Below are 13,546 nucleotides of genomic sequence, written 5' to 3' on the forward strand. Positions count from 1 at the left end.
TTTGGCAGTACGTCCAACCGGCCTCACAACCGCAGACCACGTGTAACCACGCCAGCCCTGGACCTCCACATTGGGCTTCTTCACCTGCGGGATCATCTGAGACCAGTCATCCGGATAACTGATGAAACTGTGGGTTTGCACAACCAAAGAATTTCTGCACAAACTGTCAGAAACCGTCTCAGGGAAGTTCATCTGCGTGCTCGTCGTCCTCACCAGGGTCTTGACCTGACTGCAATTCGGCGTCATAACCGACTTCAGTGGGCAAATGCTCACCTTCGATGGCCACTGGCACGCTGGAGAAGTGTGCTCTTCACGGATAAATCCCAGTTTCAACTATACCAGGCAGATGGCAGACAGCGCGTATGGCGCCGTGTGGGCGAGCGGTTTGCTGATGTCAACGTTGTGAACAGAGTGCCCCATGGTGGCGGTGGGGTTATGGTATTGGCAGGCATAAGCTACGGACAATGAACACAGTTGCATTTTATCGATGGCAATTTGAATGCACAGAGATACCGTGATGAGATCCTGAGGCCCACTGTCGTGCCATTCATCCGCCGCCATCACCTCATGTTTCAGCATGATAATGCACGGCCCCATGTCGCAAGGATCTGTACACAATTCCTGGAAGCTGAAAATGTCCCAGTTCTTCCATGGCCTGCATACTCACCAGACATTGGACCAGACATACTCACCCATTGAACATGTTTGGGATGCTCTGGATCGACGTGTACGACAGCGTGTTCCAGTTTCCGCCAATATCCAGCAACTTCGCACATCCATTAAAGAGGAGTGGGACAACATTCCACAGGCCACAATCAACAGCCTGATCAACTCTATGCGAAGGAGATGTGTCTTGCTGCATGAGGCAAATCTGGTGTCACACCAGATACTGACTGGTTTTCTGATCAACGCACGTGTTTTTAGATTTTAGTAACACAACAGGGAGGGGGTTAATATCCTCCCTGCAAAAACATGTGCGAATGCACATTTGTGTGTTTAATGGTTTAATTGTTTTATTGTTAATTATCCCCTGCATCTGGCTATCATTGTAAATTAGAGCCAGGCGCAGGGTATTTAAAGGAAGCAGCCAGTGTGCTCAGGGCTGCTGCTGTGTGGAGGACCTGGTTGATGGTGCCTTCAACCGTAAGAAAAAAAAAAAAAAAAGAGTGTTGTATGAAAGTCTTTTTGTGTGTTCTGTTTTTTTTGTTCACAGTTAAACAGCTTAGTTGTCCTGTTTATAGTTTAGGTTCCTGTTGTTCAGTTAGTGCTCTAGTAAGAGCTAGGTGTTTGTTTTGTGTCTGCATATTTTATTTTGTGTTTAATAAAAAGTGCACGTTAGCGCTTTAAAAACTTCAATCTGTGTGTCTGGGTCTGCGTTGGAAGGGGCAAACGAATGACCGCAAGTGCCGTACGATTTACAATGTATATTTATTTACTTGGAGGTGGGCACGGGACGGGTATTTACATAGTTTAAGTGCTGTATTACCATGCACCTTTCTCATCAGTGCCCTCCTTCAGTGATGTAGCTTGTTTTCAGTTCTATTGGTGTTCATAGCTAAAACAGAGGCAGTAGCCATGACAATTAAATACACAAATAACAAAGACCATGGTGCAAATTGTGGAAATTTTGGTCTTGTCTAAATGTGAACCACTTATAGGTCAGCAGCAGGAAACGGAAACAGTGTGACATTTTAGAGAAAATAACTGTGAAATTATTACACTGTTTGTAGAGTGCGGCTTTCATTGATATAGATATATTCAGTACATATAATGAAATTATCACTAGCTACAAAATCACTTTATTTAATTGTATTAGCCATATAAAAGACCTACATGAACAGCACATGGAAAGTCATTTGTATATTGTGTACTGTGTATACTGTGTATATTATTTTGGTAGCACTTTAGATTACAGTGCACAAATAACCATGTAATAATTGTGTAATTTTATGGTAATAATCCAGTAATAATCCAATTTTACTGGGTAAATACCAACTGTTTTCCGTTCTTTCATTGTAACTACTGTTGGAATAGACTGGGATACTGTAACTGAATATCTATTGATATATTTGCTGCCTGTTTCTCATTGCAATCAGTAACTGCATTAATGACAATACCGCTTTAAGATGACAGACAACAGCAAATTGTTAAAATTGTAATTAAGGCAGGAAGCAAAACCATTTCCATTTAACTATACTTATTCCAACAGTAGTTACAATGAAAGAATGGAAAACAATTGCTATTTACCCAGTAAAACTGGATTATTACCATAGAATTACACAGTAATTACATGGTTAATGTGCTACCATTATTTTATTATAATATCAATGTTGAAACTGGGATTTATCCTTGAAGAGCACACTTCTCCAGCGTGCCAGTGGCCATCGAAGGTGAGCATTTGCCCACTGAAGTCGGTTATGACGCCGAATTGCAGTCAGGTCAAGACCCTGGTGAGGACGACGAGCACACAGATGAGCTTCCCTGAGAAGGTTTCTGACAGTTTGTGCAGAAATTCTTTGGTTGTGCAAACCCACAGTTTCATCAGCTGTCTGAGTGGCTGGTCTCAGATGATCTCGCAGGTGAAGAATGTGGAGGTCCTGGGCTGGCGTGGTTACACATGGTCTGCGGTTGTGATGCCGGTTGGACGTACTGCCAAGTTCTCTAAAACGACGTTGGAGGCGGCTTATAGTAGTGAAATGAACATTCAATTCTCTGGCAACAGCTCTGGTGGACATTTCTGCAGTCAGCATGCCAATTGCACGCTCCCTCAAAACATGAGACATCTATGGCATTGTGTTGTGTGACAAAACTACACATTTTAAAGTGGCCTTTTACTGTCCCCAGCACAAGGTGTACCTATGTAATAATCATGCTGTTTAATCAGCTTCTTGATATGCCACACCTGTCAGGTGGATGGATTATCTTGGCAAATGAGAAATGCTCACTTTCAGCTCATGAAACATGAGACCAACACTTTACATGTTTATATTTTTGTTCAGTATATATATATATATATATATATATATATATATATATATATACTGTCGATAACTAGGAGTTATTGAACGCTTACTGAACTCTTTCTTCAGTCAAGTCTAAACTAACGACAGCCTCGGCAGACTATTTTTTTAGCCGTATGGTTGTTTTGTATTTGTGTTGCAGCGTGGATGGGAAGCCCCATGATCATTAAAAAACCTGTGTAGAATGTGACCGAGGGATTATCAGATAATTGATAGCTAGTTAATCCTTCAGTCACTAATATAAAAGACCGCAGTTCTCCTTGCTCTGGGTGGGTGTTCGGAGGAGGAATGGGAGAGCGAGAGAGGAGATTTAAAACAAAACTAAAAATATAAAGATAGGATTAGTGAAGGCGATTGCCCAGCCTGACCTATATGGGTTTTGTTTTGTGTTCGTGATTTGTTTTTGGTTTGAATATTTGTTTTGCTCTGTGAGCACTGTTTGTGTTTAAATATTTTATTTATTTTTGTTATTGAAAATAAACAGCGCTGCAGTGCTTTTTCACTGCAGTATTTGCCTGTGTGTTTGGTTCCTGCATTCTGACCTGACGTCACCACCCATCCATCCTGTCACATGTGGTGTCCTGCATGGGATCGCAGTGCCTTCTTCACTCAGGCTGAAAAGGATACTGCAGTTTTGTTTTTGTTGTGTTTGTTTTTTTACTTGAGGATGGGAAGGAGACAGCAGCCGCTGCCGCAGCAAGTCTGCCTCACCTGCCTGTAAGGGGAGGAGTGGTACTTTAGCTGTGGGAAGCCCTGGCACGTATCCCCTGGCACCTTCCCTGTATGGCAGGATGAAGAAATGAACCAGAAGGAGGCAGAGAGGAAGGAAGGTACGGGAGCAAGAGGAGTGGTGAACCAACTGCATGCGGTACAGGCATGAGGAGCACCACTGCCTGGAGGTCTTCCAAGACATGGACCTGGAGTGGGAGAAATTGGTGCATTCACAGTCCAAGAGGGAGGAGCCCGAACATACTGTGCCTGAGTGGGAGGAGCCCGAAATCCTGTGCCTGTGTCCACAACCCAAGAGGGGGGAATCAGTGCATCCACAACCCAAGAGGGGAAATGCCAAACATCCACAGCCCAGGTACCCACCAGCAGAGGGACAATACCTGCTGGTTCCGCCTCCACCGCCGTGGGAGGACTTCTTGTCACTCCCCCCTCCACCAGCAGAGGGAGAATACCTGCTGGTTCCATCTCCATCATTGTGAGAGGACTGCTTGCCACGCCCACATCCACCAGCAGAGGGAGCATGCTTGCTGTGGTTCCACATTCGCCGCCAGAAGCGGAGGAGCCCCTGCCGCCTTTGCCGCCAGAAGGGAAGGAGCCCTTTCCGCCTTTGCCACCGGAAGGGGAGGAGCCCCTGCCGCCATCACCACCTGGAGAAAAGGAGCAGGAGCTGCCTCTGCCTCCACCACCACCAGGAGCAGAGCAGCAGGAGCTGCCTCTGTCTCCACCCCCACCAGAGGGAGAGCAGCAGGAGCTGCCTCTCCCTTCATTATTGGAGGGACCAGCATAGGTTGCTGAGGGGAGCACGGGGGAAAACTGCTGGGTCGCAGCAACTACGAAGAGTGCCAACCCCAGCACCACAGCTAGTCCTGGGTCCCCTCCTGCAGTCGCCTCCCGGGGGTCCCCTGCCGCCGTCGCCTCCCAAGGGTCCATTGCTGCCGTCACCTCCTGAGGGACCGCTGCTGCCCTGTTGTGCATCGCCCGGGGATGCCTGCCTTGCACCATCTGGGGTTGTCTGCCTTGCACCGCCCAACAAGGATGCCTGCTTTGCACACTCCAAGGATACCTGCCTTGCACTGCTCAAAGATGCCATGCCCGCTCCGCTCAGAGATGTCCCGTCTGGATCACCTGGGGATGCCTGCTGCTCCGCATCACCTGGGGCTACCTGTTGCTCCTCATTGCCTAGGGCTGCATATGTCTCTTTCATATCTCCTAGGGTTTCTGAAGGTCCTGCTTTGCCTGGGATCGCTGAGGGCTCTGCTTTGCCTGGGGTAGCTGAGGGCTCTGTTTCACGTGGGGTCGCTGAGGGGTTTGCTTTACCTGGGGTCTCTGCCTGCTTTGCTTCACCTGGGGTCGCTGCCTGCTTTGCTTCACCTGGCGTCGCTGGCCATCCAGGCGGATTTTCTTTCTTGAACAACTGTATACCCATTCATAAAGTGCTTTTTTATGGATAGCAATATGGATGACTTTTGTTAGTTTTAAACAAAATTAGTTTTATTACGGAAGTCGGCAAGTACTTTTATGAATAGGGCCCAATGTGTTGATTTTAATGTTTTTTTTTTTTATAGTAAAGGAATTAGCAGTTTACTTTAAGACAACTGGTTATCAGCTTTTTGTTTGTTTAAACTGCATTGTGTAGCTTTTAATTTTCTTTTAAACTATCTATTGTACAGCTGTCTATCCTTTTAATTCAATTGTTAAATACATTTTAATTATTTTAATTTCTATTGTATAGAACAGCTGTTACCAAAGACTATTTGTTTTATGTTTAGTGCAATGGGATTAATCTTTTGAACCTTTCCTGACATTATACTGTGTGTTCCAAAGCTCACAGCCTGTAGTGGGAGAAGATATCTTGCCCCCTGTAAACAAATAGAGCAACCCCACTTTGGCAGAAATATCTTCAGGCTAAAAGCACAGCTGAGTAGGCACCTGTTTGTTTTAGGTTGGGGGGACAGGTGGTGCTCATGTAAGCAACTAGTGCTGTACTGAACCAGGGGGCTCTGTGCACCATGCCTGAAAACACACATTGTCAAAGAGTTTAAAGATTACTGTGAATTGGTTGTTCTGTTGTTTAAAAATACATATTCTGATTGCTTAAAAATGGTTACCCTATTATTGATGCTTTGCAGTGCTCTTGGTTCTAGTGAACAAAAGAAAAGAATCTGTGTTGGTGATCTCTATATAAAAATGTAACTCTTTAAATTGTAGTGCTTTTCGTTGAGCTGGCGTGGGCACACTAACAAAGCTATACTGCCCTTCCCCTGTTACAAATGCATGGATACAAAAGAAAGTAATGGTAGGATACACACCCATTCACCACACTACACCCCCTGGTTAAACAACTGATATGCATACACAAGGTGGAGCTAATATGATTCAGTCCATTAACACTTTTAATACTTTGTTTAACTAACCCGAGAGTCAGGGAACAAGTGCCTCTACTTCATAGTTAACACTAAGTTTAAGAACTATTTAGCTGCAGTTTCTGTACACATTTGTTAGTTCTCTATTGAAAAATCAGCTGGGTATTTCGAAAATAGCCTATCCGGTTTTTATTTAATCTATGAAAATGAGTAATTAATTTGTCCAATTGACAATTGAATCATGTTTCAGTTAAGTAGGTGGCATCAACTGTAATGGGCTGTATTTGAACCCCATCACATCACATTTACCACAGTTTTCCCGCTTCTCACAAACAACCCTTCCATTATAACATGCAGTAATCAAAAATAAATAGTAAGATGGACCAACTGAAAATACATATGGTGAGACCACTCCTTAATGACACAGAGCAAGCATGCCCTTTTATTCACAAAAGCCAGTTGTCAGGACAATAGCACATAATATTGACAAAGTAAATGCTGAAACCAGAGACCAAGGTATTTGTTTTAGCTGCTGGTAGGTCTATAAATGTCCACTCATTTCTCTGCACCATCTCCATTAACAGTCAGTTTGCTGCATTATTTGAATATCAGGTCGGCATTACAGAATAAAAACTGCAAAAATGTCTCAGCTGGAAACTGCAATGGCAATCATCATGAAAACCTTTGACAAGTACGCAGCTGCAGGAGGCAACAAAGGGTCTCTTAACAAAGCAGAGCTCAAGACACTTATGGAAACTGAGTTTCCAGGTTTTCTTGAGGTAAGATAAAGCATTTTTTTTGTCTGTTTATTTAATTACCATTCTTTCCTCATTCAGTTTTATGTAGACGTGTAGCAACTACAGGTACTTTAAAACTATTCTTCATACCTAGCTGAATGGATGATACTTCCAAAATAAACTTTAAAAATACCAGGTTAATAACAATTAAGACAAGGAATGGTACCAATAATAAGTAGATCAAACATTATGCAAATTCAACCTAAATAAACAGTCAATTTTACTTATATATGATATATATATATATATATATAATAATAATTATATATATTATATAATATAAAATATTTACTTCAAAATCATATTCTAGTTCTAGATGAAAAGGATCAGTAGATTCAAAATCAATACTTCAAAAATTGGTCAGTAGTTCAAGAAGATTGGGAGTCTAAGATATCTGTAACCAGCGTTATTTTTAAAGTAGCTTAACCTCTGGTTTGTGTTACCAGAGGGTGCTAGACACTTTAGCACTTATTAAACGGCAGTATATTCATCGGGGCTGTGCTACTTTGAGGTTTACTGTCTCACATTTACCCTTGCTTGATGACAAAGATGACTTCTGTAGCTGGTGTCTAGTGCAGTGCATAACAGATTATTGATGTACACCACAGGAATATCAGAATGGATATCAAAGGAATAACACCTGAATATCTGATGCATTTCCTCTGAATTTTGAATTCGGCTCTGTTAATTCATATGGATTTAATGTGTGGTGTTCATTCCATGTTCCTTTATTACAGATAATGTTGATCACATGTATAAGGCATGAATTTGCGCATGAATGAACACTTCTCAACATCCCCTGGTGGGCGAGCCAGAGGGGATGAATTAATGAACAATAGAGAGTGAATTCATAAGGAAGGGGGTTCATAAGAAGGCTCTAATAATATACTGAATCTCAACATGAAACTTTATAGTTAGAAAATAGCCAGAATCACACAAATAACTTTTTATTATTTTTTCTTAATTTCATAACAATTATTTTCTTTTGCACTTGTTTAAAGGTGTGTATTACTTGTATTAACTGCTCAAATTCTCCCTCCCATTGCAGAACGCTAAGAACCAGGACGAGGTCGATAGTCTGATGAAGAACTTGGATCAGAATGGAGATTCTGAAGTGGACTTCGAGGAGTTTATCACCCTAATTGCTGCTTTAACCTGTGCCTGCCATGACTACAGTAATAAAAAATAACTGTAACCTGATGTAATCAAATTAGAATTTTCATCAATACTGTTCTCTTTCTATAAGCACTGTTTGTATTGGTCATTAAAATAAGTTTCAAAAATGGCAGTTTGTCCAACTCTTTACAACTAATACAGACAGCAATATACATTTTAAATTGAAAGCACTGTTTCTCTTTCTTTTTTTTTCTTTACACGGTGGTTAAGGTACCAGATTTCAACAATCAAGAGCAATAACTGACCTTTCAATTCAATGTGTCAGTCAGACAAACAGAAGATAAAAAGCAATTCTAGAAATACTTACTGTATAGAGTGTAATGTGCAGCAGTTTACAAAGTAATAATTATGAGGATGATGAAGAGGGGTGCATGAAATGCATTGTAGGGGTGAGTGATAATACCGATATACCGGTATTGCAATATTTATCGGGCAATACCACAACCGGTATTTGAACAACAATATCAATATTTTTTGCTTAAACACATTCAGGGAAACGTCTAATGGAAAATGTCGGCTATTATCCTGCGAGAACTCGTAATGTGATCAGTGCTAACACAAAAGAATCCTTCAGAGCAAAGCCACACATGTGGGATCATTTCCAAATAAAACATCTAAAAAGGATGGCTGCATAGCATCAAACATTGTGTTACGTTGTTTATGCAAGGCTGAAGTAAAATATGCTGCCAGTACCAACACCCTTACATACAATGATGTAGTCCTACATCTTAAAGTACCGGAACGCCAATTACAATATTGGTTTTTCTAAAACAAATTATACAAATTCATATTTTATTCGTACATTGAAGTTCAGGTAACATCTAATAGGTAATGCATGCGTCTCGCAAGTGACTTTTAGGCTACTCCCCCTTGATCAGTGCTGCCAGATTGGTGATTTTCCAGCCAAATTTGGCTTGTTTTGAAAGCATCTAGTGGGTAAATTTTGTCTTTGGTGGTTTGGTTATTTTTTGGCCGTTTTTGTCAAGCATGCTTTTTTTTCTATTCCTTTTGATTATGAGGTCCTCTCCAAAGCTGAACTTCAGTCACCCCAATGCCCTGTATAGTAGATCACATCCTCCTCCCCCCGTCTTCAATCACCACGATACCCTGTATAGTAGATCACATCCTCCTCCCCCGTCTTCAATCACCACGATACCCTGTATAGTAGATCACATCCTCCTCCCCCCGTCTTCAATCACCACCCCTGTATAGTAGATCACATTCCTCCCCCCGTCTTCAATCACCACGATACCCTGTATAGTAGATCACATCCTCCTCCCCCCGTCTTCAGTCACCCCAATGCCCTGTATAGTAGATCACATCCTCCTCCCCCCGTCTTCAGTCACCCCAATGCACATCCTCCTCCCCCCGTCTTCAGTCACCCCAATGCCCTGTATAGTAGATCACATCCTCCTCCCCCCGTCTTCAGTCACCCCAATGCCCTGTATAGTAGATCACATCCTCCTCCCCCCGTCTTCAATCACCCCAATGCCCTGTATAGTAGATCACATCCTCCTCCCCCCGTCTTCAATCACCACGATACCCTGTTGTCACAAAGACGGCCGAAGTGGGTGATGTCAGAACCAGGAAGGAATGAAATACACAAAGACAGAACAGATGAATTGAAATGATGATGGTGCTTGCTTGCGCCGGTTTATTGTAAATAAAACAGTTGAACAAACAGAAACAACGGGACACGGCACTCTAATTCCCCGTGCACACATATTATTACTTTTTACTTGCACGTGAAGTGCTGTGCAATCCTCGTGCCTAAATACAAATATACATTTTAAAACACTCGTGTTACACAGACCTGTTTATATCCCGTGTATCAATGACTATACATCAACATTTAATACACCACATGCAACATATAACAGATAATATACACAGGGGCGGGCACTTTGTCACACCTGTATAATAAATCACATCTTCCCCTGTCTTCAATCACCACGATGCCCTGTATAGTATATCACGCCCTCCCCCTGTCTTCAATCCTCACGATGCCCTGTATAGTAAACAGCACGCCCCCCCCCCCCCCCGTCCCCCCCCCCCCACATCTTTTTTCTGGAGTTCTGCATCCAATAAAATTACGAATTACACAAAACACTCAGTTATTTTTTATTCATCACGAATTTAAGAACCATATCTGTGCAATTTTAATTGTTTTTAGATGTATTTTTAAAGACTGTCTCCCGACAGTTCTGGACAATGTAATTTTACACTATATTCTGAATATCTTTTTTTCCCTGGAACTACTGCATTAGATCTCATCAGATATAAACACACACACACACACACACACACACACACACACACACACACACACACACACACACACACACACAACACAGTGGTTCTGGAGTTGTAAGTTGTGAGAAAAAAACAAGCAAAGCTGATACATAAATAAATCGTTTATAACATTACTTACCAGTATTTTTTGCTTATTTTAAATAAATTTGTTGCACTTATTTATACTTTTGTAATATATATTAATTCTTAAAAGCAGTCAGTCATTTATTCCAAACCCTGGGTCTCCTCACTGACCGATAAAGCAGCTTTAGACTCGTGTTTATGATCACAGTCATCAGATTCACTTTTGAAAAACATGTTTAATATGAAATGAAAATAAAGATATTATTTATATCAGTAATAAAAAATTTTAAGATTACATTTAAAATCAATGCTTTTACAGAATTTTAAATAGCTTTCCAACCAGCACTGTTTTTCTATTTTTCAAACTGGGAGCACATGCACATCATTCAGAGGATCCATATGAGAGTTGAATTTGTCATATTACATTCTAAAACTTTAAATTCCATAAAAATGACAAATTATTATGGTAGCAAAAAAAATCAACATCAGTATGGCAAAATATCTTCAGTATGGCAAAATAATCCTCAGTCCAAATATCCACCCCTAATGCATCGATGTGTGTTATCTAGGATTTGTTTTTTAAAGTTTGGTGCTGTAACTGTGGTGTTCTGTTATGTGTGAGTATCCACTGAGAGACCGAGATAGGCACAGAGGGTTTGATGCTGCAAACCATGCACAAGCGTCCAGGTTTTATTAAGTACAAGTGGTTGTTTGCTGCCACTAGGGTACCAGCAGTGGTAGCCCTAGTGCGAAAGGATATAGGTACAGCTGTGTGTTAATATTTACATAAAGGCAAAACCAAACACAGTACAAAAACAACTAAGAAAACAAAAGGTGTCGAAGCCAGGGCAGTTCACTACTCTCATTATACAAGGAAGTCCCACACCAGGAAGCTTGTTCCTACCATACATTAAGTAAGTATTGGAGGGAGTAAAATCCCCTAAACTGACCCCCTAACCTAAATCTGTGATACCAGTGGTGAGGCTTTCTACTGGTAACAACACAGCACAGCACAGCACAGCACAAAGAAGAACCAAAGCTGGCTTTCCAGCCCCTTGTCAAAGGTAGGTGACCAGGGTTAACTGATTGCAAATTCTTTAATTGGCACCTGGCAACCTTCTGCCCATTCCTTTCAATTAGGCAAGGAGGTGAGTTTAACCTCCCAAACATGCCGTATCCAACACTTTCCAATTATACAAATTATTTTTAAAAATCCAAACCAAATCTCACCAAACCATATTTATAATTAAACAAAACTATATTTTACAAGGGCAGGCCTCAGCCCTACCACATGCGCTTTTACCAATACTGTGCACAGACAAGGGAGCAAATGCACTTTGTGTCACATTGTCCCTCAATATCAAAGCTTTTCCAACCGTTGGAGAAGGCTTTTGTGGCGGGATCTAAAATGGCCAGGAAGGATGAGAACAGGCACAAAACCCCAATTCTGACAATATAAGGAATGTTATGCAAATTAAGTGGGTACCTAATTAACATACCCCCATGACAAAATCTAAAAGGCTTATGTGGTCATATTGAGTATTTTCCATCTAAAGTGATTCCATCTGTTTCAAAGAGTCCTAATGGAGATGGGAACTTGTTTCAAACAGGCTCCGCCATTTTGTCATTTGACTGACTTTAATAGAGAGGTTTCACTGTAGTTCACAACTGGTTTTCTGGTTCATGAAAAATACAGCCAAGAGTGCTGGGGTTTAAAATAGCAGATGGACCCCCAGTAACTAAAAAATCAGTGTACTGTATTCCATTCACAACTCTAACTCACCAGCAGTTGTCAACATTTTCAGCAGGTTCAGAAACCCTCATATCTCTGCCATAGCTGTAAAAACAAAATGAGAGTCAACAGTATCGTGACATCAGCTACCCCATGACCCAAGGATTACAGGAGGGGGTGTTACAAAACTTCACCCTAAACATTATTAATATTTTTTATTGTTGGGTGTCACATGGCGTCAAATTGTTCTGTATATATTTCTGCGTTGGAATTTTGAGTGGTCAAAATGGTCAAAGTGGTAAGTGGTCTTTTTTGCAGGCTGCCAATTGACCCAAACAGATAGCCACAAAACCAGAAACCTGTTTGAAATATAAGAACAGATACTGGAGTCTGTATATTGGCATTCTAAACTAAAAAAAGAAAAGTGCTAGCAGTCTTGCACTAGATATGGAGTCCCTCTGGTGGACACTGATAAGTAATACAACCACCTAAATCTTTTATTTCACTGATTTAATCATGCAGATCTGAGATCATGAAACACTCAGTACTCAGCAGTGACACCTTTGATATTAAATTGAATTATCAAAATTAAATCTCTGACCAGAATCTAACTCCAGAGGTTGAAAAACGTTCAGGACCTCAAAAGAACCCTCAACCAAGTTTGACAAGACTCTTATAAAGGTTTACCACTGCAGAGTGTAGTAAAGGCTAGCATGTAATCATGGTAATACAGCGGAAGTAAAACTATGGTAAACCATTCTAAACTCATTGCATAAACATGAGAAAAACATGAAAAAGCTGCAAACCTGTACGTTTATACATAAGGTTATGTTATAATATTATTATAATATAATATTCTAATATTTAATATATTAAATAAACTATTCAGTATGATAATTGAACTGTACAGAACCCCAAAAGGGCCATCGTGAAAAGAAAAATATGTATACTATCTCATGAAGTACACCAAGGCTTCATACTGTGGGGGGAAGGCAGCGAAAGACAGTTTCTGAGGTTCAGGGCAGCTATATTGAGATTCAAGATAAAGGATACAAGAGACAGGAAGTAGTTATAATTAAGAGCAGTAGTAGAATAGAGCAAAGTATGGAGCAGTTCAGTACAAGTACAAGATGATGCAAGTGCTGGTACAATTGGGTGCCATGTAAAAGTCCAGTATAGTTGAGAGTTGTGAGATCTACAGGTGCTGTCTGAACAGATGTGTCTTGAGGAGGCACCAAAAGGTGGTTAGGGACTGAGCAGTCCTGATATCTGTGGGTAGGTCTAAAAGCACACCAGTTTTGCATAGTTGTTATGACATGTAGAAAATACAGTGCTGCAGTCAGCAAGATATTA

At 41.1% G+C, this 13,546-nt stretch overlaps 1 protein-coding gene across 1 annotated transcript; it reads left to right on the forward strand.

Moving 5' to 3' along the window:
* The first annotated feature begins 6,625 nt into the window (after nucleotides 1-6,625).
* Nucleotides 6,626-8,192, forward strand: LOC121301533 (protein S100-P-like). Its single transcript, XM_041231058.1, has 2 exons — nucleotides 6,626-6,891; nucleotides 7,958-8,192. The coding sequence occupies exons 1-2, from the start codon at nucleotides 6,754-6,756 to the stop codon at nucleotides 8,096-8,098; spliced, it is 279 nt and encodes a 92-aa protein (XP_041086992.1). The 5' UTR covers nucleotides 6,626-6,753; the 3' UTR covers nucleotides 8,099-8,192.
* The last annotated feature ends 5,354 nt before the right edge of the window (nucleotides 8,193-13,546 follow it).

Source organism: Polyodon spathula, chromosome 1, assembly GCF_017654505.1.
Source record: "Polyodon spathula isolate WHYD16114869_AA chromosome 1, ASM1765450v1, whole genome shotgun sequence".
NCBI lineage: Eukaryota > Metazoa > Chordata > Actinopteri > Acipenseriformes > Polyodontidae > Polyodon > Polyodon spathula.

Coding starts and splice junctions, on each gene's coding strand:
- LOC121301533 (XM_041231058.1), top strand. CDS start 6,754: ATGTCTCAGCTGGAAACTGCAATGGCAATCATCATGAAAACCTTTGAC. Junction 6,892..7,957: donor AGTTTCCAGGTTTTCTTGAG/GTAAGATAAAGC, acceptor CTCCCATTGCAG/AACGCTAAGAACCAGGACGA.